This window comes from Rhamphochromis sp. 'chilingali', assembly GCF_963969265.1.
Source record: "Rhamphochromis sp. 'chilingali' genome assembly, chromosome: 19".
NCBI lineage: Eukaryota > Metazoa > Chordata > Actinopteri > Cichliformes > Cichlidae > Rhamphochromis > Rhamphochromis sp. 'chilingali'.
In genome coordinates this window covers 11,730,496-11,752,439 of record NC_137946.1, presented here as the reverse complement: position 1 = coordinate 11,752,439, position 21,944 = coordinate 11,730,496, and the positions used below count along the sequence as shown (strand labels likewise).

Sequence of the window (21,944 nt, the reverse complement as noted above, 5' to 3'; positions counted from 1 at the left end):
AAGGCTGCAATTAAGACCAAAATTGGTCAAAAGATTGAAAAAAAAAAAAAAAACAAAACATTGCCTGCGCTGATGAATCTGCTTTTCTGCTGCGACATTCAGATAGCAGGGTCAGAATTTTGTGTCAGAAAGCTGCTGCTGGTGGTGTAAGGAGAAAAATATTTTCTTGGCACACTTTGGGCCTCATCGTACTAACTGAGAATCATTTAAACACCACAGCCGACACCCAGCATTTTCATCTTCTGATGGCTCCATCTCACCAAACTCACATCTTCTTAGACTATTTTCTGAAACATGACAATGGGTTTACTGAATGCAAATGACCACACTCACCACATCTCCAGACCAATAGATGTTGTAGAACTGGTTATTTGCATTATGGATGTGCAGCCGAAAAAGAAAGAAAGAAAGGGAGTCCACTCGAGTACTAGCAAAGTGTACCTAATAAAGTGAGTGTTTTATAGCCTTAAGAGGAGAATGGATTAGCTAGATTTGACTGAAAAGTTTAGTTTGGAGACTTTAATACTCTGCTTGTTTTGATCCCAATAAATATTATAATTTAAATGTGTTGAAATTGTGGTAACTGATCAGACATCAAAACTACAATAATGTTGAAATTCAGTTGGCCTGTGCTCCATTTAATTTTTTGATAGAAAAATAGGAGCAAAAGTGAGCATGAGAGCCACTTGTATCAATCTTGTATCACTGGTTCCCAGTGCTCAATTCCAGGTAGAAACATGTATTCTGGCACTTCTTTAGCATAATTTTGCATGATTCAAAATTTAAAAATTCTTTATTTTAGACCTGATCTTTAGCAGTCTCTAAGTTCCAGTCTAAAAAAAAAAAGGCCTTTTAGCTCATCCCTTTAAGGCAACGGTCTCAAAAATATCACTTTCTTCTGATTGGTCAGCTTCCAGAAACAACCCCACTCCATCAGAATCCAATAAAAATATAGTTGGAAATGAGTTAAATGGAAATAGGTCTACTTTAACACACTCAGCAGCTGTTTGCCATATTAAATGAACAAAAATATGCCATTTGCGCTGTAACTTGCTGTCCATCCCCTGAAGTTGTCTCACTTAACAGGTGCACTATTTGCTATGTGTACAAGACAACTGGTGCCACCTGTCAAGTTAGCCTGGTGAGACTACAATGAAGAAAAGGACCAATAAGAACGATCTCTGATCCATCTCTGTGTACATCTGTTTACAGCGCCTGTTTCTAAAAGCAGTTAGTATTGTCAAAGATTAAAAACAGAACCCCCCCCCCCAAAAAAAAACAAAACAAAAAACAAACCACCCCACACTTCAAATATTTTTCTGAATAGAACTATATTGTTTGTAACAGCTTACAAACGACATTTGAAAATCAAATCATACAATATCTGCTGCTTCTCATACAGAGAGACATCCCCAATCACTGGGATTCACTGCATGGAGTGAATGAATCTACTGAAATATGACAAAGTGTGACAGCAAATGTAGCCCTCCCCTCCCCCACCTCTGTAGTAAACAATACATTTCCCAACGAGTTGTTATCACTTCTCCCGTAAGAATTAGAGCAAAACAAAAACAAGGTGATTTCTCGCGTAATAACTGTGATTGAATATGAAGATATAGACGAAACGGTGCAGGGCTGCTCATGTGACACCAGGAGACCGCAACATGCTGTCTGTGAACTGATTGGCTGAGAGTATCCACTAGGACAAATGCACAGGCTAGCGCATCCGCATGTGCAGGCTATGCTTGGGTCCATCCACTCGCTCCAACTTCTCAAAGTGTTTCCTAGCATTACGGATATTGATGAGAGTGGCTGCAGATGCTGGAAAAAAAGGAGATGTGAGTTCTTATTATTGTCTGTGTAGGTTCTCAGTCATCTAGGACAAGGTAATCTAAGCAGCCTGGAAAGCAAACTGACTGACCTCTCATCTAAGAGATTATTCAGTTCTAAAACCAAATGGTTGAGAGTCCCATGTATTTAAACCCTAGTGAGGATTATTCTTTAAGAGGGTCGTTGACCCACTATTGATCATGTCCCTCATTGCATGAGCCATGGTGTGAAAAAAGGTGTGAGTCATTAGCAGCAGAGGTTTGGGTGAAACCATTAGTCCCTTTTCCATTACTACCTACTTTGATCGATCAGTCACTGATGGCCACAATTTTCAGGACTTTCCATTACCTCATAGTATCAAGTACTAAAAACAGTACCCGCTCAGCAGGTTTCCAAGTGATCTGAGCAGGTACTAAAATGTGACGTCATCAGACTGCATGCCACCGATTGGCTGGTCAGTGGCGTCACTCGATGAGTCACACGATGAGTGTGAGTGTCTCATTCACAAAAATCAAAACCACTATTTTTGAACCCAGCAACAAGTGAAACGGCTACAAAAAAAAAAAAAAAAAGTCTGACAAAAAGCCACAGACTGAGCAGCAGGTATATCATCGCCTCTACATCCACCTTTGTTGTAGCATTTTTGTCGGATATTAATTACATCATGGGACGCTCTGATGCATTGCTATGACAACGACCGCGCACATTAGGTGGTACTCAATTGTAATGGAAAACCATTCAATCCGAGTCGAGGCGAGTTGATCGGAGCAGGTACTAATGGAAAAGCGGCTATTGTGAGACCCTGCCTCACCCAATCATGTGAGATCATCTGTTGCAAGATCTGAAATGCCTGGGAAGGGATCTCAACACTTCCTCATGTCATGAGGTACATGATCAATAGAGGGTCAACGACCCTCTTAAGGGACATTCCCACTAGGGATTTGGTTTTAGAACTGAAGAAGCTTTTTGGATGAAAGGTGAAATATCTTCAAGAAACTTCCAGTCGCTTTTCTTTCTAAGCTCCTTAGATGATGATGATTATTATGATTATTATTATTTTTTTATTTTTTCTCATAACTGTGAATCTGCTGCAGAGAAATGTTATCTTCACTACTTACGAATAGAAGGGTCCGACATGATGACCATGACATAAGTGTTGGAGGTGAAGACGTCAATGAAGGCTGCAAAATTTGAGTTCCTTACTTCCATGCTTTGGAAGGAAGCTGCAAGTTTACTGGAATGATAAAATAAATAAAATTAAAATCAACACACTCCAGCTGATGGCATCTGGAGAGGAGGCGGAGCATCTGCAAAACACTTACCTACAGCTGAGTTTGAACTGTTTGATAATGTTACTGATCTTCTCAAACCTGTGAGCGTCACGCTGCTCTTTGCACTGATAGTGGGAGATCACCTGCATTTACAAAACAACACGGGGAAACGACAAGATAAATGACTCATTTCTAAATTTGTATTTCCTGCCCAGACGCTGCAGAGGAAACGGACACTCTCACCAGGAAGGTCGCTCTCTCAAACAGAAGAACTTCATCTGCCTCTATGATCTGTGCAAAATTTCTCAGGTTTGTTTCCAGCTGCTGGACGTTTGGGATGAGCTGGTACACTATGCTGGACCAGGCCTGCAAAGAGAAAAAACCCAACAACGTTCAGCTAAATTTACCAACAAAAAAAAAAAGCCTCAGCTTTATTAGCTGTGACAATAAATAAATAAATAAATAAATAAATAAATAAATAAATAAATAAATAGATGGACAGTCAGGTTCAAGACCTTATATAGGGTTTCATCCCAGATTGATGTCCTGAAGCATGTGCAAGCTAAAGGCCTGGACAGTCTTCGCAGATCTTCTTCACGTTCTTTAAAGATCTGTAAAGACAGAAAGGTCACACCAAAAGGGAAGTGGGACCAGCTCAAGATCAAAATAGACACAAATAAGTAAAATACAAAGAAAAAGTATGAAAGGAGGTTATTATAGATATGATTAACATAACAGGCAGTAAAATTAAGAGGTGAACAATATGACCATTTACAAATATTATTGGTACCCTTAAGAGCCCTACGTTTAGGTTGTTCATATTCAGTTCATACTTAAATGGGTCATACTGTAGCTTACACATCAAAGTGATCCCTTTCACTTTTTCAGTGAAATGAAAGTTCAAGTTTCAATCAAGAAAAACTAGTGCAAAAGTCTAAAAAGGACCACTTTAATGAGTAAATATATACAACTCATTTCCTGTGCTGGTGCCAGAGTCACTTATGTCTTGGTAAGGTTTTATTTTAATTTTTTGAAGAACCAGCCAACAACTCAAGCAAACCTTAATAGTACATACTGTTATATTAACTTGTTTCCCACTTTAAAGGAGTTCACAGACTCAGCTAAATGAAGTTGGAGTGGGAGACTTTTGCTTTTTAAAGCTTTTTGGTGGAAACACATGGAACTGGTTCTACACTGGGCACTATGGCTGTGCTTGTGGAAAAGACTGAACAGTACAATCTTAGAAAAGATGTAGTATGATCAATATTTTTTTCCTGTTTCTGTTCTGGATGGGCAGTGTCATGTCTGACTGAACCGGATCAGACTATTAATCAGCACTTGACTCGCAGATTAAATATCATTGTATAACACTGCAAATTCAAGACAGAGCAAAATAGTAACACGTGAGCGGGACAGCAGTACTAATGATGTATGAAATGTTACTTGAATCTCACCAAATCTCTCTGGTCTTCCTGCACAAGGTCCATTTTGTGCACAAGACAGAACACCTTGGCATCAGGGGAATTCTGCAGAATGGCTTCCAGACACGACTGGTAGTAGTGCATGTCTTTCTCTAGCTCACGGCTCTCAACGTCAAATACGTAAATAAGAACTTCTACATTTCTGAAAATGTTGTCCCTCTGGCTGGTGAAGTAGTTCTCCATGAATGTGTCCTGTCTGTTGGTTTAAAAGGCACAGATAAGTGATTAAAAATAAGGAATAACTTTGGCTTCTCAAAGCTGGTCCAGAAATGGCAAATAATTAGCAAATGTGTGTCTTACCCTCCACAGTCCCACAGGTTTAGAACCAGATTGCCAAGAAACCGTACATGGGAGTGTTCCACGTCAACTATGGTCAACCAATAAAAGCAGAAGAGTTAAATAAATGTAGATAATGAAACGCTCAGCATTAAAAATACATTTTCATATAAGACGGTGCTCTTACTTGTAGCTCCAAGGCGGCGTGTGTCTCGAGCTATGTAATTGGCAAAGATGATTGATCTCATACTGGTCTTTCCAGACCCACTTTTCCCCATCAGTAGCACCTGAAAAGCACACACACTCACTATTATAGTGGGAAGGGTAATTAGGTGGATTAATCTCTGATTTTAGAAGTACATGCTTGAAATCAAAGGACACTTCAAAAAGGATAAAACGAGTTCTCTGTAATGATCTAACAGATCTGCCCTTGCTTTACCTTTTTCTTCATTGCTGTGCTTGACATCCCCCTCAGCAAATACGAGTGTCGGGTATCTCAGTGAGCTGCGGGTCAGATGACTTCAGGCTGTGTCTGCAGCTGTCCTCCCCTTCCTCTCTTTGGGCTACGGAGAAAATCCCCCCCAGAAAAAAACCCCCAAAACGTGTTCATAACACGTGTGAACGCTTAAAACAGAAACAAATCAAACATATCCCGTCACTTTTGATCTTTAATAATCCTCAATAAGCTTGCTGGGCTTATTTACTTTTCTTTCTCTGTTATAAACACTTGAGCTAATGCTAACTTAGCTAGCCCGAAACAGTCCAGATATAAGGCTAGGTTAGCTTAGCTTAAATAAACGGCTGAATAGCTGCACTAAAATTCAACAGCGTATCATCAACCTACCCGAAAGAGTAGACCAGTTACCTAAACCGGTGCAGTTTTAAACAACAGTTTTCCTTTGTTTAAACGAGTACAGTTGATAAACATTACTTAGTGAAAGCAGCAATGAAGTCAGGATCAGCTGCTTCCTGTGTACGCCAAGAGTCACATGATGAGAAATTTGGGCTTTAAGCCCCGAGTTATGTCTCACAGGCGACGTCATAGATTTAAACCTTACAGACGTTTTTAGATTAAAGTCTAAAAGAGAACAACAACCTTCAGTTTAACTCCGAAATAGTTTTAGTTGTAGTCCTTTTTGAAAAAAAAAAAAGAAGAGTTTATACTTCAATAGGCTAAAGGCAAACCTTATTTATGAGGCATAATTTAAACCTCCCATTTTGATTTGTATCGGAGATTCAACCAGAGTGGCTGCAATTCAATTTATAGATGTATTGTTAATTATTAAAGACCTAAACTTTAACACTTAACATCAAAACAGGTCGTGACTTGTGAATTTCTTTAAAATTATAGCTTTATTCAGTACAATAGCACACCACGTCATGCCTTACATCTTATTTTTTATATATTGTTTTTATTTATTTATTTGGTTATTTTTATACATATGGATAACCTTAATTTATTTTATTGTCTTTCAACCTGGTCCTGTTTTTATTGTAATTTGTATGTGTGTGTGTTTGTCTTTCTGTGCTCATAATTTTGTTCCGCAATGCTGAGTGGCAATAAAGGATATGAATTAAATAAAGACCCAAATAATGGTTTCATTGTTAACCCATGACTACATGACTCAGAGACCAAAGTAATGGCTGTAGGCGTGACTGGTTCTGGATTTTTGATTTATTTTGAAACCTATTACGTGAAGCATTACAACGCGCTTTTAATTTCGCTGTTTTGGAGCGTTTCTATCATGACATTGGGATCAAGGATTTCTCAGAAAAATTTGTGTCTATTATCATTCACACAATTATTTCCACTCACGCAAAAAGCGCTTCTTTAATTACATGATGCAGTTCCGCCTCTTGGCCACTAGAGGTCTGTTAGACACCCGTAGCCTCAATGTGCGTGAAGGAACAGATTTCAAAATAAAATATATCACGGCAAGCGTTTGAATATTCTTATGTTAAAATGTGATCTCAAAAACACTCACAGAGGTGTCACTTGTGTGTTTAAATGCTAGAATTCATTGTTGAGTATTTTGGCAAATGGCCTGTATTTGTATAGCACTTTACTTAGTCCCCAAGGACCCCAAAGCGCTTTACACAGTCATTCACCCATTCACACACTGGTGATGGCAAGCTACACTGTAGCCACAGCTGCCCTGGGACGCACTGACAGAGGCGAGGCTGCCGGACACTGGCGCCACCGGGCCCTCTGACCACCACCAGTAGGTAACGGGTGAAGTGTCTTGCCCAAGGACACAACGACCGAAACTGTCGGAGCCGGGGCTCAAACCGGCAACCTTCCGATTACAAGACGAACTAACAATTCTTGAGCCACGATCGCCCCATTTTATCAGCTCTAATGGATAAACTGACACAAAGAAAAAACATTGTTGCCATTTTGATAGTTCAAAAACAAAACAATAGTAAATATAATAAATATAAAACTGCCCACATTGAGAATCCTGATTTACAGTTTTTTTATTGTGACTAACTAGAATAATGCCACTTTAAACTGTGGTAGTACATTTGTGATTTCTCAAACAGATTTGTTTATTTGCTCATTAGCCTTTGAATGTAAGACTTAAAGTATAGCGTCAGAAACACATCAGCCGCATAGCAATGACCGAATCTGTAAGAAGAAAGGATTAAATAAACTGGAACATTACATTTTTTGATCAGAAATTCATTATGCTCGTTCATGTAACACCACTGCACATAAATCTCTTGACATCTCTCAATAGCCATCTAAGGAGATTTTTCTTGTAGAGCCGTTTTAAAGTGGGGGGGGGGGGGGGGGGGGGGGTTTCTGATCGTATCTGCATACAGTCCAAGTGAATATTCAAAAATAGAATGATTACTGAGGGGACAACAGACAGAGCAGCTAATTTGGACCACGTGTCTCTTTTAAGAGGAAAATTAAAGACTTGACTGGAAAGAAGAGGAAATCTGCATTTGGAAATCTCTCACAAAAGCAAGTCGAGACACTTTACCCACACCTGAGAAAACAGGTGTCATCCTTTACATATTCATAATGTGCTCAGTTTTTGTTTTTAATGGAAAAATAATTGGAAAGATTACCACTGGAAATTGCTTTTACGAGTATCTGCAGCAGCCCTAACCCTCAAAGCATGTGCGTACGTCTTAAAGTGGGCATTTCACTCCAAATGAAATATTCATAGTTAACAAAAGGAGGATGAATTGGTTTAATTAAAAAGCACAGAAATAAAAGTGTTATAAAATTTTATTGTTTGCTTACTGTTTATTTTCAGAACCCCTTTTCCAAATAATCAGCAAGATTATTGAAGACCAGAAAAACAAAACAAAAACAAAATCTCAGGCTAATCTTTCAGGAACCTCACACAAATAAAATAAAATAAATCAACAGAAGAAGTCAGTTCACCGATAACTGGGGAGGTCTTCCACTCTTTGATGTCAAGAAGACAGAAAGAAATGCATAAATGTTGTCTGCAATCATGGTATCACAAACAAAAATTGAATTCTATCCTCCAAAATTTTTTATCATTTCACCAAAACTATATGAAATTGGCCTATAATTTACAGGGTACTAACTGTCAAACTCCCACATCACATTTATGGACTTCTTAAATATACATATTTAACAATAATTATAAATTACTTCCTCTTTATTGGTAAATATATATATTCAAGAATTACATACAATTTCCATACCAAGTAAACCACTTTAATAACGTGATGTTATCATAAACATATCACCAACATGAGGAAAAGTGATACAATAGCCCCTCAAAGGAGACAGTAGATGTAAAAAGGAGAGAAGACATGATGGAAATAAAAAGGTGTTGGGGAGTTATATTCAGGTAGTGTACAGACGCTTTGGAGTCCTCTTCCAGCGCCATTCGACTGCAGTCATTCTTTACATCTGATCTCTAAGTTTAGCGAGCCTTTGAGACAGTTCGTCCTTTGGATATGAGAGTGAGAGAAAAGACAGCGATTAAATGAGGATGAAGACGAGACAGTTTTTGTTTGCTGGATCCACAAAGAACTTCTTCCTGTTTTGCTTCATCTATCTGAGTTTTGCAAATGTGTTAGTAACAACTATGATGTAATGTGTGTGTACCTGTTCTGCAGAGGCCACACTGGTACCCACTGATCCCGTCTGTCCTTGAGGGAGCTCCATGTTCAGATCCAACCTAAGCAAGAGGCGGACATGGGAAGTGTACATTTTTAAACCAAAATGAAATATCTACTCTTTCATAACGCCCTGTAACACATCCGATCATATCTATGTCTCTACGTCACACACTGGCCCACGTGATCAGATATTTCACAAACAGTGAAAATGTTACCCTGCTTCATCAGCCATTTCGTGCAGCAACGACTCCACTTGATTCTGAAACACACATGACACAGCAGGTTTCACCTTCGAGTCTTTAACGGCCTGACAGCGTGAAAGAATATAAGAATAAACCGGCACGGCGTGGGGTACCTGTGGTGTTGTGAGAGTTGTCGTGCTGCTCATCGTATCCTCCATCTGGGCTGTCTGAACATCCAGTGTCTCAAACTGGTGTTCAAATTTATCCATGAGAGCAGAAATCTTAAAACAAGCATTGACGATGTGTTTTAATCGGTTCTTTCTTACTAAAATCATCACATTATATCCACATGTAGACTGTTGTACCTTTTCCAGATTCATACTCTTCAATGTGGCGTCCATGCCTTTCACCACTCCAGCCATTGATTTTGTGACCTGAGATAGAAAAACACCACATCAGTCAAATAGCCACAAACAGAGCTCAAACTGAAATGTTGTCTTCAGCCTCTAACTGATCTTTCTAGGACTACAGCACCTGGTTCATTGTGACTGCAGTTTGGACCCTCGCTGCCACAGCATCTACCCGAGCGCTCATCCGCAGGAAGTTCACAGACTGGTTCTTCTGTCTGATGGCGTTTTCTGCATGAATTCTTGCCACTTCCATGTTTCCTTTCTGGATGGCCTGTGGGGTGGCAGACAAAAATAATGGTTCAGTAAAATCTTGAGCAGTCTTTCATGAACTGATGAATGGATTCTGAGTCATCGCTGCTTACCTTCTTGACTTTAGCCTTCTCTAATTTTTCCTCTTTGTCACATTTCTTGGAATTTCTTTGGAGTTCTTTGGCAGCAAACTTTAGATTGAAGAGATTTTCTGGTACAACAAGTTAAAGAAGAACAAAGCCCAAATACAAAGCCCAAAGACCAAAATCTGTACACCTCCGTCTCCTCACATAAGTTTGGCCTAAACTAAAACTCTGTAATAATTATTGGAAAAGGAGACAGTTCATAAAGAGACAAAGATTTTAAATCTGGTATCAGGTGATAGTTCTCATTATTTATTTATTTTTTAACCACGATCTGATGCATTTAAACCACTACAGGAAGATAAAAATTAAATGTATCTCCTTGAATTTCAAGCTAAATAAATGATCACAAAATGTGAAATAAACTTGAAGCTGGTGCTCTGATGTCATGGGAATACTGTGAAACTAAACACTCCAGCAAAAAATACACTCAAACATAGATGTGCAAGCAGAAATTTGATATCAAGGAGAATATGTCTTAAACACAAGTGTTGCCAGGGCGCGTTGTTATCCAGTTCTGAACCCTATACTTTAGTAGAAGATATAAATACAAACTTAGCATTTCAGTCAGTCTATTCTAGATAAGGATTGCGTAATTCTGACCCATATTAGTCAGACTCAGATAACAAAGGTCTGACATCATCACGTGACTTTTGGATGGAGAGACTTGCTACAAAAAAAAATGTCTGTCACACCTTTGAGCCACACAACAATGGTTTGTGTATCTATTTTCTCAGCTTGAATAGAGTCATGTGGGCAAAAAGCAGAGTTGCACCAACAGACTGAAGAAACAGCATCACCACTGCATGATCTGTCCACAAGAGAGCACTGACAAGTTCATTTTCCATCCTGTTTACTACCCGTGTTAGTTACAATTCTTTTTAATCAAAGTCTATTCAAATGGATTATCTTTAAGATTTACTGTTTATTAAAAAAAATACTATTAGTCAGCTGGATTTTAAAACCCGTAATAACAATGTCAATACAGCCCTTAAAATTCCAATGTCAGTCTGAATAACATTTACATTTAAAAAAGTCTGAGATTTGTTCTCATGAGTTATACTGTGACAGACACGGGTTACAAAACAGGCATTTTTGGAGTTTTCTAATAATTTGCCTATGTTTGTATGGCTCCCGGAAACCACCGCCGCGCTGTGTTCAACAACACACATCCACCTTGTTCCTTTATTATGATTCGGAGTGCTAGCTAACACCCAAACTTCACGGGAAACTACCGAGCGCCAGCTGCTTTATTTACACCCATTAGCAGTGTAAGCTCTTAAGGCCTTCAGCCCAGCTCGGTCGCCGTGTTACGACGCCTATACAGACTATGAAAGGTTCAGGTTATTCGGTAAGGCGTTACCTGTGTCTCCGCTCAATATCAAACATGTTCCGCGACGCTTCAGACATCTGTCGCACATTAATCTCAGCAGTCTCGTCAAAAACCACCGTGTTGTGTTCGCCCGTTTAGCTCGGCGTTAACATTACACCAAGTGACTCTCTCTCACCGCTCTTTTTAAAAGGATACTTTCCATGCTGGGCATCTTGAGGCCGTTCTTTTAAAATCCAACAGTTACACAATAAAATCAACACACAAAAAAGTTGCTAAATATAACAAAACTTCCCAGTAAAACTTCACCTTTTCAGGTTTCGGTCCTCGTCTTCTTCCGCACTTCCTGATGTCTGATCAAAATATGGACGACGTCAGTGTCACGTGGTGACGGTATTCCATTCAGACGTCACGAAGGAGCGGCTAGCCCCCCTCCTCCACCCGAAATGTGAATGAGAATAAAAAAATAAAAAAAAGAAATAAATAAATAAAACTAACGTTAAAACACCGCAGTTTTTTCTACGAGTAAACTCCGGCTGAGCACAGTGACCGAGTGAGCACAGACTGATAAAAGTGGACGTGGCGTTGTACCCGGCGGAGTGCCGGTGGGAGGTAAAAGCGGTTGATTGATGATTAGATTTACGGTGTGGATCACGGCTGGGAGAGAGGATGACTCACTCCGTCTGATGTGATGTTCACCCCGCAACAGCTCGGCAGTGCGGTGGCACGCCGGTAGTTCAGCCTGACAGGTCGGTGTGCTCTGCCGTTACAAGCCAAACTTTACCAAACACTTCAGATGCGTTTGGAGGGCGCTCAGATACGTTCTTTGTTTCAAACTTGAGTGGTTGTCACTTGCAGTTAAGGAAGACACCGAGCGTCGTGATTTACCGTAAATTTCGTGACGCCTGATTGCCATGGAAACAGGGCTCCTGCGCTGAGAGGAAAGTGTCCGCGTTATAACTTCAGCTTCAGCATCAACCTTTCCAACGAGGTCGCATAAACCTGTTGGATACTTCACAGTTTTCATTTTTCTTGTCTCTGCCCTGGCTTTACTTTCCACCACGAAGCAGGTGAGTTTTTATTTGTATTTTGTAAACGCATAATTATCTCTTCTGCTGGCACAACGCAGTAAATGCACCCTTTTTTCTCCTTCCTTCAGCATATTGCTCAGTTTCAGCCAAAAAAAAAGCAAACAAAGAAACAAAGATTGGCCTGTTTATTTACTTACACTGTCTGTCAACTTGTCAACTAGTAGCTTCTAAATGGAGCGGAAAATCCAGATGTTGGTCACATCTGGAACTAATCTGTGATACATTTTAAGTTCCGAGGACAACACGTTGCTCTGTGGTTGAAACATTAAAGAGCAAAATGTTGTTGATCCAAGCAGAAATGCCCACCACCAGCCTTTTGTGTGTCCCCACATCACGATCACCATCTGTGTGCTCAGTATTGTGGGGTGGACTATGCTTCAATCCATTCACAAGCTTCCCTGCCTAAATATTTCAAGAGTTTCACAGCCATAATGCCACCGCAAGTGGTGCATTTGGTGTCGTGGTGGTTTTGTTTTGTTTTTTTGCGCACAGAGAGACAATCCAGGAGAGCCAACGTGTGATGCTTCATTCAGTGGCTGTATGAGTCATATAGTCTTATCTATAAAGAAGCCAAGTGGCAGAGGAGCAGTCCTGCTGCAGGACCGAGTTGATATAACCCCTGAGATTCACTAGAGGCTGCTGTGGGCCATGCTTCCCTGTGCCCCGAGTTGCTGCCACTGACTGCATTTTGCATTGATGACCGTCAAATACTAACACAGGATAGAGGATGCAGAAGGCAGGTCACACGCTGTGCGCAGCACAGTTGATTGAGTGCTGTTTACAGTACGTCACAGGGCCGTGAAAACCATGTGAATGAAATCGGTACAATTTGCGTCTCAGTTTGCATTTTTAAAAATGGGGTTAAAACATTTTCACAGGTATTTTCATTAAGCTTTAGCCACTATGCTCATATTTGATGTAACACGTTAAAATTGAACCATTCCCTTTTCTTTGATCTTTATATAAACTATATATGATGAGCTATTATGGAGGAGTATCGCATGAAAAATATTCTTAGAACAGCACACTTTTGATTTTAATTGAATCTGACCTGAAAGTTGATGAAATTTATTTATCAAGTTATGCAGATTTAAACATTAGATTTCAAACACTGCTCGTTTCATTTTGATTACCAGCTTATGCTGGTAGTATATAATAAGCTAAATGCACCTATTTCTTAGGTACATTTACAGATACACACATAAGTGGAGCTCTTCTCTGTGGTGTGTGTTCGGTAACAGGCTAAAATCTGACATTTGTCTCTGTACAGAGTGAGTCAGCGTGCATTAATGATGACGTAGACCACCTTCCCCCCACTCTAACTCATTTCCCCTTTACCCCCTTCTTAATTTAAAAAGATTTTAACAAAAACTATGTCAGATACAATTTGTTGTGACATTAAAAGACCAGGAACATTTACGCCATGCTGTATATTTGCAGAAAGATGTAGTCTGGGGGTATTAACCGCAACCATGTTTTTATTATGCATGACTCCCTCTGATACCTTTTGACATAGAGGTGCAAGCCAAACAGACAAATCCAGCTTGCCTTATACAGACCGACCAGGTTCTGTAGTTGCTAAGTTTAATTTCTTCCCTGATTACCTGTCAGCTGCTGAATGACAGACAGGTGAGTCACCTGTAACTAGGACATGTAATCATGGAAGAAATTCAACAAACTTGATTACTGAATATTTATCCAATGTGACCAACAAGTAAAATGGTGTGAAAGGCAGCTGGCAGTGTCCATGGCTGGCAGAGAAAAAGCCCCAGTTCAGTGTGGGAGGGGTCGTAAAGTAGAAACAATGTTACATATTTGGCCTGTGCATTTGATTAGCTGATGTACATGGTCTTAGTTTTATGGTCTGTGGCAGACATTCTGACGCGATCTTATAAGAACATATTTTTATTACATTTGTTGGATTACTGGGAAAATATAATTTGTTACTGTGCGTCATCAGTGGCTTATGTTTAAGCCCTTACTGTGCCACTTATTTGACTTTGCCATATGTTACGATTCTGTTGCCATCTAGTGGCAAAACACCAGGCAAGCTAATCACCGAGATATCCTCAATCCTCAGAGCTGCCCATTATTCCTAATGCTGAATTGCTGAATTTCAAATCCAACTAATAAACAATTGCAGTCAGAGAGGAATGAGGGTGGCAAAAGACTTTAGCTCATATATGCATTTTTGTTTGACTGCATTTTTGACACAATACTTTACAGAGGAGAGAAAAACAAAGGGGCAAAAGCCAAGTCTACAAAACCTTTCTTTTCGCACACTCTCTTGCAAAGGCTCAGCGCTAGTGGCTTATCCAGCTCTATGCAAAAGTGCATTTTTTCCACAGGATGTTATGCTTTCTGATCTCTTTTCCTGCTCCATGCGTTCCCTTGCCAGTGTAAGATGTTAGTCGTAATGTGATGCAAAACTCTGTTTCACAGGTGAAGACGATGGAGCTTCAAACAGAGAAGAGGTTCCACAACCTAACCCTGGAGCAAGTTCAGGCTCTTGACAAAGTTTTGACTGAGGTAATCCCCATCCATGGGCGAGGTAATTTTCCTACACTGCAAGTGAGAGCGAAAGACATCATTCGTGTAGTGAAGGACCGTCTGGTTGAAAGGAACATTCAGGTTAAAGATATACGCCTCAACGGCATGACTGCCAGCCACATCCTCGTTAAAGACAACGGGCTTGGCTACAAAGACTTAGACATCATTTTTGGAGTGGAGCTTCCGAGGCAGGAAGACTTCCATGTTATTAAGGAGGTGGTGCTGGGGAGCCTACGAGACCTTCTCCCTTCTGGGGTTAACCGACGTAAGATCACCTGTCTGACAATGAAGGAAGCCTATGTGCAAAAGATGGTGAAAGTTTTCAATGAGCATGATAGATGGAGCCTTATCTCGCTTTCTAACAACAGGGCTAAAACTGTGGGGCTCCGATTTGTTAGTTCCCTCAGACGACAGTTTGAGTTCAGTGTGGACTCCTTCCAGATTATATTAGATCGTATGCTCCAGTCTTACTGGGGGAACGAAAGGAAACAAGAATGGAAGTTGGCACTGACTGCTGGGCCTTCATCTAAAAAGGACGATGACGATGAAAGCAAAGGACAAGAGAAGCCGAGCATTCCTCAGGAGGTTGAACATGATATGAAAGAAGATTCTGCAGTGGTGACTAGCACAGAAAGTCCGTGCCAGGATGAAGGTGTTTCTCCACTCGAGGAAGAGCTTCGTCAAGAAGAGGTCGAGAGTGTAGACGAAAAGCCCGAGGTGCAGCAGGTGCTGGAACCGGAGAGCATAAGCTTACAACAGGAGAAAGAGGAAGTGGAGGGCATTGAGGATGTACAATCAGAGGAGGAAATTGTGTTTGAGATGTGTGAGAAAAAAGGAGAAGAGAAAGAACAGTTTGAAATCAATTATCCTGTAGTTGCATCGCCCAAAACTTTATTTTCAGATGTTGGGGATCCTCTGATGACACATGCATGTTTAACCCTACAGAGTAATGACGAAAAATACGAGGCACAAGCTTCCCAGCCTGTAGTGTGCACATCACATACAGAAAAACCAGCTCCACAGGATTTAAGTCATCGTGAAGAAAAGTTCAACGTAGACTCTGTAAGCTGCAGGACTGATTCTACCCCAAACCCGCAAGATTCAAATCTTGAGTTTTCCTTTCCTCCCCCAGCTAAAAAATCTTGCAGCACATCAGCGGACATTGTGCCGGATTACTGCCCCTCGCCGAAATTACAAAGAAAAATGTCACGGAAGTTGATTAGTAAGCCTGAAAAATGGTCTTTACTAACCGATCTGTCAGACCTCACCACACAGCTGTTTCCACCCATAGAGCTACCAAAACAACTTCAGCCGAAACCTGCTGTGCTGGAGAGTTCTCAAGTTCACAGTTCAAACATACCAAGCTGTCAGACGGAGAACTCGGAGGGTACAGATGTACTTACAGTTCCCACACACAGTACAGTCAGTACACCGCAGGATGGGACTTGCTCCAGAGAAACTTTAGAACAAACTGTTAAGCCAAAACACTCAAAGGAGCCTCCTGATTCAGAGCCTCAAAGCAACTCATGTGCAGCAGGTGTGGTCTCACAGCCTCAGGTATATGAGCATAAACCGGAGCTGGCAGACGCCGTCCCAAACAGCTGTGAGTCAAGCTCATGGCTTGGGGAAGCAGGAGAGCCCACCATCACTGTTGAAGCTGAGTGCATGTACGGAGACTTTGATCAGGCTATGGATCATCTTCGAAACCGCCTCATTGCCACCCACAACCCAGAGGAGATCCGCGGTGGGGGATTGCTAAAATACAGCGACCTGCTAGTGAGGAACTTCCGGCCAGCCAGCGAGACAGAGATAAAGTCCCTGGAGCGATACATGTGCTCCCGCTTCTTCATCGACTTTCCTGACGTAGGCGAGCAGCAGCGGAAGATTGAGGCCTACTTGCAGTGCCATTTCATCGGCAGCGAGGAGACTAGTAAGTATGACTATTTGATGACCCTGCGGCGCGTGATAGATGAGAGCACGGTGTGTTTGATGGGACATGAGAGGAGGCAGACCCTCAACATGATCACAGTGCTGGCTCTAAGGGTGCTGGGCGAGCAAAACGCCATCCCCAACACGGCCAACGTTACCTGCTTCTACCAGCCGGCTCCATACATGACAGAACCCATTTACAACAGCTACTTCATCACTCAGGCCCAGCCGCCTCTGGTCTACCACCCGTACCCTTTACATGTCCACATGCAGACTGGTCTGGTGTAGCAACGTTGATGTGCCAACAGGGAGGCATGCGAGCTGCTTTCAGCATGGTGCTCTGCAAGCAGAAGCACAAATGCAAGTTTTAGCAACAAAAAACAACCACGGGCGCAGTGGTGTTTAATGTTTTGAAATCCCTCCTGCTTATGACATGAAAGGCAATGAAAGGTCAGAACTGCAAGTGGTCTGGGATCAAAGCACGTCACCCTTTCAAGATGAACACTTTTGACAAAGGAAAGAAACGCAAGGAACCCACTTTTCAGAGAGCTTGTGATGAGGATCGTATTGAAGCCGAGGGACTTTATTTGTGGCAGCTTCAGCTGCGTTTCGGTGGAGCTCTGAACTGATCATCATCCCGTGATGAGAACATCGTAGTGTGATACTTTCCTTATGGTTCGATAAACCTCTCTAACAATTAAACAAAATACACCTGTTGGCAACAGAAATCCTAGTTTGAGTAAAGCTTGGGTCATGGTAATTTCTCAAGGGTTAAATCTCCCATATAGGTGTTTTGTAAGTCAACAGCCTTCGTAGAGTAAAGTCAAACGTGTGGTTATAACTCTGTATTCACTGTAGAGGAATAGGACTGCATTTACTAAAAGAAAACCTTAGACGAAATCTCTTGTGGTGTTTCCATAATCTTGGTGCCAAGTTCTGTGTTTTTGTGAGTGTAAACATCATTTCAGAGAGCTGAAAAGTTTAGTGCCATTAGGGACTGTGTGAACATTATTGGGTTGATAAGGGGGCCTTTGTAGAAATACACACAAAAAAAGACCTTCTACATCAAAGCCCTTGTAAGTGTAAATCATACTCTTAGAAAAACAAGAAAGCATCAGAGTTTTTGTTTGGAGAAGACTTCTCTTTAATTATGAAATGAAAACTTTCACGCTAGCTTCAGATTAAAGAGTTGGCACACAAAAAAAGACAAAATTGAGTTAATTAGGACATCCGTCAATAAATATCAGGCACAATAATGTGTCATAGTTGGCAAAAACTGAGAAAAAGACCAGCATATTTTTTGGGTGACAGATGGAATTTGGTTGGTAATTACCCTGTAGATTGTCATATGTTTTGGCCCGGTTATAGCTGGTCCATAATCTCCTAATGAAACACAGTGAACATCTTATCCGAGAAAAATATTGTTTCACTGAGGGTGTGACTTAATCAGATTTTATTGGCAGTGGAATAGCAACAAAAAGGTCAAACAAACAGCTTTTGATGGCTGTGTTGCTAAATCCTGACAAGTAAACACACCATAACAACTTGCCAACCACTCCATACTTTACAGGAAGGTCAAAAAAGTACAACAAAGACTATATAATCTCTTAATATGTGGGTATTCATGTACAATCTCAATTTTGAAAAAGTTTAGACGCTGGGTAAAATGTGAATAAAAATAGAATGCAGTGATTTGCGAATCTCATAAAGCATTTGTTATTCACAAAAGAACAAAGAAAATGCATCAAATTCTTATACGTTTTACGTTTTCATGAAAAATATTAACTCCCTTTGAAATTGATGGCAGCAGCACATCTCAAAAAAGCTGAGATGGAGCCCACAAAAGACTGGAAAGTAAGTGGTGCTACAAAGGAAATCAGTATTGGATGCCTGTGATGTTCAGGCCCTCGGACAGCACTGCCTTAAACAACATGATTCTGCCATGGATATCACTGCATGAGCCCAGGAACAGTTCAGAAATCACTGTTCACTGTGCCAGAGGTTAAAGCTCTGTGATGCAAACAAGAAGCCATATGTGAACATGATCCAGAAATGCTGCCATCTTTAAAATGGACTGAAGTATAGTAGAAAATCTGGTGTGTAGAATTATGGATGCTGAATCCTCCAGACTAAAGAAGCTTGTTACAGCAGCGCTCGGTTTAAAAGCCTTTCATAAATTCAGTATGGGTAAGCTGGTGTGGGGGTGCATTAGTGCCTGAGGAACTGGCACCCAGTGCTAAAAGGTATATACAGCAACACGTTCTCCCATGCAGAAGACATTTTTCAGTGAAGGCCTTGCATATTTCAACAAGACAATGCTAAGCTACTTACTGCATCTATTGCAGCAGCATGACTTCCAATAGAAGAGTCCAAGTCTGGCAGTAGACCAAACCTTTCACCATTAAAAAAAATTTGATGCACCATAAAGTGAAAAATACGACAAAGAAGATCCCGGACTGTTGAGCAGCTAGAATCCAGTATCAGACAAGAATGGGGCAACGTTCCTCCCCCAAAAGTCCAGAAGTTACTCTCCTCAGTTCCAACAGGTTTACTGGCTGCTGTGATGCTACACAGTAGTAAATGTGTCCCTGTCCCAACATTTTTTGAGATGTGTTGCTGCAATCGAATTTAAAATGAGCTACGTTTCTCTTGAAATGCTACCTTTTTTTCAGTTTAAACATCTGATGTTTTCTGTGTTCTACTGTCAATAAAATATGGGTTTGTGAGACTTGCAGATCATTACATTTGAGCACCTCATCATCCACACTATAAAAGCTAATAGATAGCTAATAATAGATGCTTTCAAAGGCCTTTAATCTTTTATTTTAATACAGAGTATTTATATATAAGCCCATATTATTATTATTAATGATAACAACAAGGATGGAAGAAAAATAAATTATGAGGCTTCTTCACACCTAATATGTTTCCTACAGTCCCTTAAAATGTTAAGACACACCTCTGCTCACAATAAGTGACAGATGTCATGTTCCTAGGATTGTTGTTGTTGTGTGTTTCTGAGTGTGTTGATATTTATTATGACATAGTGTAAAATTCTGAGCTTAGATCTGTGCCCATATAAGATTCAAACTTACCTGCATTTTAGAACTAAATTCTCCTATTCCGTGTCAGGGAATTACCACGAACTTCTTATGCATTTGTGACCGAGGGTTTGACTGTCTTGTTTTTAATTTTGTTCACACAAAAGCTGAGAAATGACAGCATGTTGAATCCCTTTTCCCACAGTCGACAGGCTGAATAGACTTTGTGTTTGTATAATGTGTTGACAGCTGTTTGTTGTAGTGGACGAGGTAGATGTACGTTCTGTCGGGGTGGTGCCTGCTATTGTGTGCAAAAATGTTACTGCTCATTTTAAGTATTTCAGCTGTCTTCAGTGCAGCCAGCAGTTATTGCACTTCTGTCTTTGTGTGTTTGTTCACTGTGTATGCATAGTACATGTAATCAGTATTAAAAACAAAACAAAACAAAAAACCTAAATCATTTAAGCACAGGTTAGGATATGTGGACTATTCACACTGAGACTGAAGCACAATGTAAATGCACTTAGGTGTTGTCGAGTAATAAAGGTGTTGGACATGCTCGTGACTCTCCACATAAGTATCGAACACATCTAAAGTACTCTGTGGTGCAATATGTAGTGGTCGTATCTATCTTTAGACTCTGGGTTTGTTGTGTATCGTTAAGGAACTGTTATGCCAGTAGAGAAATGTCCCTGTTATGATATCTAGTTGCTCAGATTGTTGTGTTATTGTGATAATAAATCTAACACAACCTCTCTTTGTCTGGAGTCTTTTCCTTTGTGGTCAGACTTCCACTATATCATTTTTTAAAAGCTGCATTAAACCTTCAGAGTAATAACCTGTTTGACACTTATCATTCTGTACCAATATTAAACCGTGTGAACGCCTGTTTATTTCCCTTTAATTCCTTACATTTGTAAGGAAAATGCATTTTGGGGTTGAGCAGCAGAGTTGAGTATGTGGGTTGCACCCATTAAAACCTGGTAAATCTGCTTTGCCAATGCAAAACAACTGATTCATTGACCAAAACAACCACACTGACTGACAAATGATGGTTAAAGAATGGGACCCCATCCCACAGCAGTGTGTGACCAAGCGGTTGACCAGCATGATGGGGAGGTGCCAGGCGACTGTGGCTCTACATGCCAAGGCCCCTGTCGTTAAATGAATACATTTTTAAATTGCTGATATGTCTAGTTTCATTAGACCTCAATCATTCAATCCAATAAACGGCACCAAACAAGTGTCAATAGCAGAATATATTTTTCTTCAGCGCAACCTACATGCTCAACTCTGCTGCTCAACCCACAAATGCATTTTCCTTACAAATGTGCCACCATTTAAGGGGAAATAGACCTTCCAGTGGTTTAAGATTTCTTGCCAAGAAGTATTGTTACAACAAAGAAATGCAAAAAAAAACCCCACACTGTCCTTACTTTTTGTGCCACATTTAGAATAATAATATTCTTGTGCTTCATTATGAGTTATTAGTATAATTAGGCAGATTGGTGTATGGTGGTGAAGGTCCTGGGTTCAAATCCACCAGGTGGCTGTGGTCTTTCTGTGTAGAGTTTGGGTTTTCCATCAGGCCAACTATGCAGCTACTTTCATCTTCCCCCTTATTCACCAGGGGATGCCACAGTGGCAGCTCTGCATGTTTGATTGGGCAGATTTTTACGCCAGATACTCAGATTCCTCCAGGAATTGGAACTTCCCCTTGTTAGTAAAATGTGTAAACCACTACTCTATGGATCTTCTGCATGTGAGGTCAACTGGTAATTCTAAATTGAATGGCAACCCATCCCAGGACGCATCTCATTTGCCGAATGACATTTGGCTGGAGCCCCACACAACTTTAACCTGTGTAAATGTGGTTAAGAAAAAGGGTGGATGGATCATATAATTAGAAAAATGTCCTGAAGGATGCTACATCCTTACTCTAGGTTATGTTTTGGCACATTATTAAGATGAGGACCTATAATCAGTCTTGTGAGAGCTGATGGGTGTGTCTATAGGATTTACGTTTTATATGAATAATTCATACTTTT

At 40.5% G+C, this 21,944-nt stretch overlaps 3 protein-coding genes across 3 annotated transcripts; 1 reads left to right on the top strand and 2 right to left on the bottom strand.

Moving 5' to 3' along the window:
* Positions 1–1,310: 1,310 nt before the first annotated feature.
* Positions 1,311–5,855, bottom strand: rraga (Ras-related GTP binding A). Its single transcript, XM_080866185.1, has 10 exons — positions 5,703–5,855; positions 5,298–5,421; positions 5,046–5,145; positions 4,883–4,949; positions 4,556–4,778; positions 3,617–3,712; positions 3,345–3,467; positions 3,153–3,244; positions 2,949–3,064; positions 1,311–1,821 (listed from the first exon to the last, which is right to left on the bottom strand). Exons 2-10 carry the CDS (start codon positions 5,322–5,324, stop codon positions 1,718–1,720), a joined length of 948 nt encoding a protein of 315 aa, XP_080722311.1. The 5' UTR covers positions 5,325–5,421; positions 5,703–5,855; the 3' UTR covers positions 1,311–1,717.
* Positions 5,856–8,081: 2,226 nt separating this feature from the next.
* Positions 8,082–11,640, bottom strand: chmp1b (charged multivesicular body protein 1B). The gene is made up of 8 exons (XM_080867807.1): positions 11,484–11,640; positions 9,926–10,023; positions 9,688–9,834; positions 9,519–9,587; positions 9,327–9,434; positions 9,187–9,230; positions 8,958–9,030; positions 8,082–8,798 (listed from the first exon to the last, which is right to left on the bottom strand). The coding sequence occupies exons 1-8, from the start codon at positions 11,497–11,499 to the stop codon at positions 8,754–8,756; spliced, it is 600 nt and encodes a 199-aa protein (XP_080723933.1). The 5' UTR covers positions 11,500–11,640; the 3' UTR covers positions 8,082–8,753.
* Positions 11,641–11,772: 132 nt separating this feature from the next.
* On the top strand, positions 11,773–20,599 carry LOC308387633 (terminal nucleotidyltransferase 5D-like). Its single transcript, XM_080867806.1, has 3 exons — positions 11,773–12,034; positions 12,144–12,355; positions 14,819–20,599. The coding sequence occupies exon 3, from the start codon at positions 14,828–14,830 to the stop codon at positions 17,141–17,143; it is 2,316 nt and encodes a 771-aa protein (XP_080723932.1). The 5' UTR covers positions 11,773–12,034; positions 12,144–12,355; positions 14,819–14,827; the 3' UTR covers positions 17,144–20,599.
* The last annotated feature ends 1,345 nt before the right edge of the window (positions 20,600–21,944 follow it).

Coding starts and splice junctions, on each gene's coding strand:
- rraga (XM_080866185.1), bottom strand. CDS start 5,324: ATGTCAAGCACAGCAATGAAGAAAAAG. Junction 4,950..5,045: donor ACGCCGCCTTGGAGCTACAA/GTAAGAGCACCG, acceptor GGTTGACCATAG/TTGACGTGGAACACTCCCAT. Junction 3,065..3,152: donor CAGTTCAAACTCAGCTGTAG/GTAAGTGTTTTG, acceptor TTATCATTCCAG/TAAACTTGCAGCTTCCTTCC.
- chmp1b (XM_080867807.1), bottom strand. Junction 9,835..9,925: donor AGAAGGCTAAAGTCAAGAAG/GTAAGCAGCGAT, acceptor GCCACCCCACAG/GCCATCCAGAAAGGAAACAT. Junction 9,031..9,186: donor GAAATGGCTGATGAAGCAGG/GTAACATTTTCA, acceptor CCTCTTGCTTAG/GTTGGATCTGAACATGGAGC.
- LOC308387633 (XM_080867806.1), top strand. CDS start 14,828: ATGGAGCTTCAAACAGAGAAGAGGTTCCACAACCTAACCCTGGAGCAA.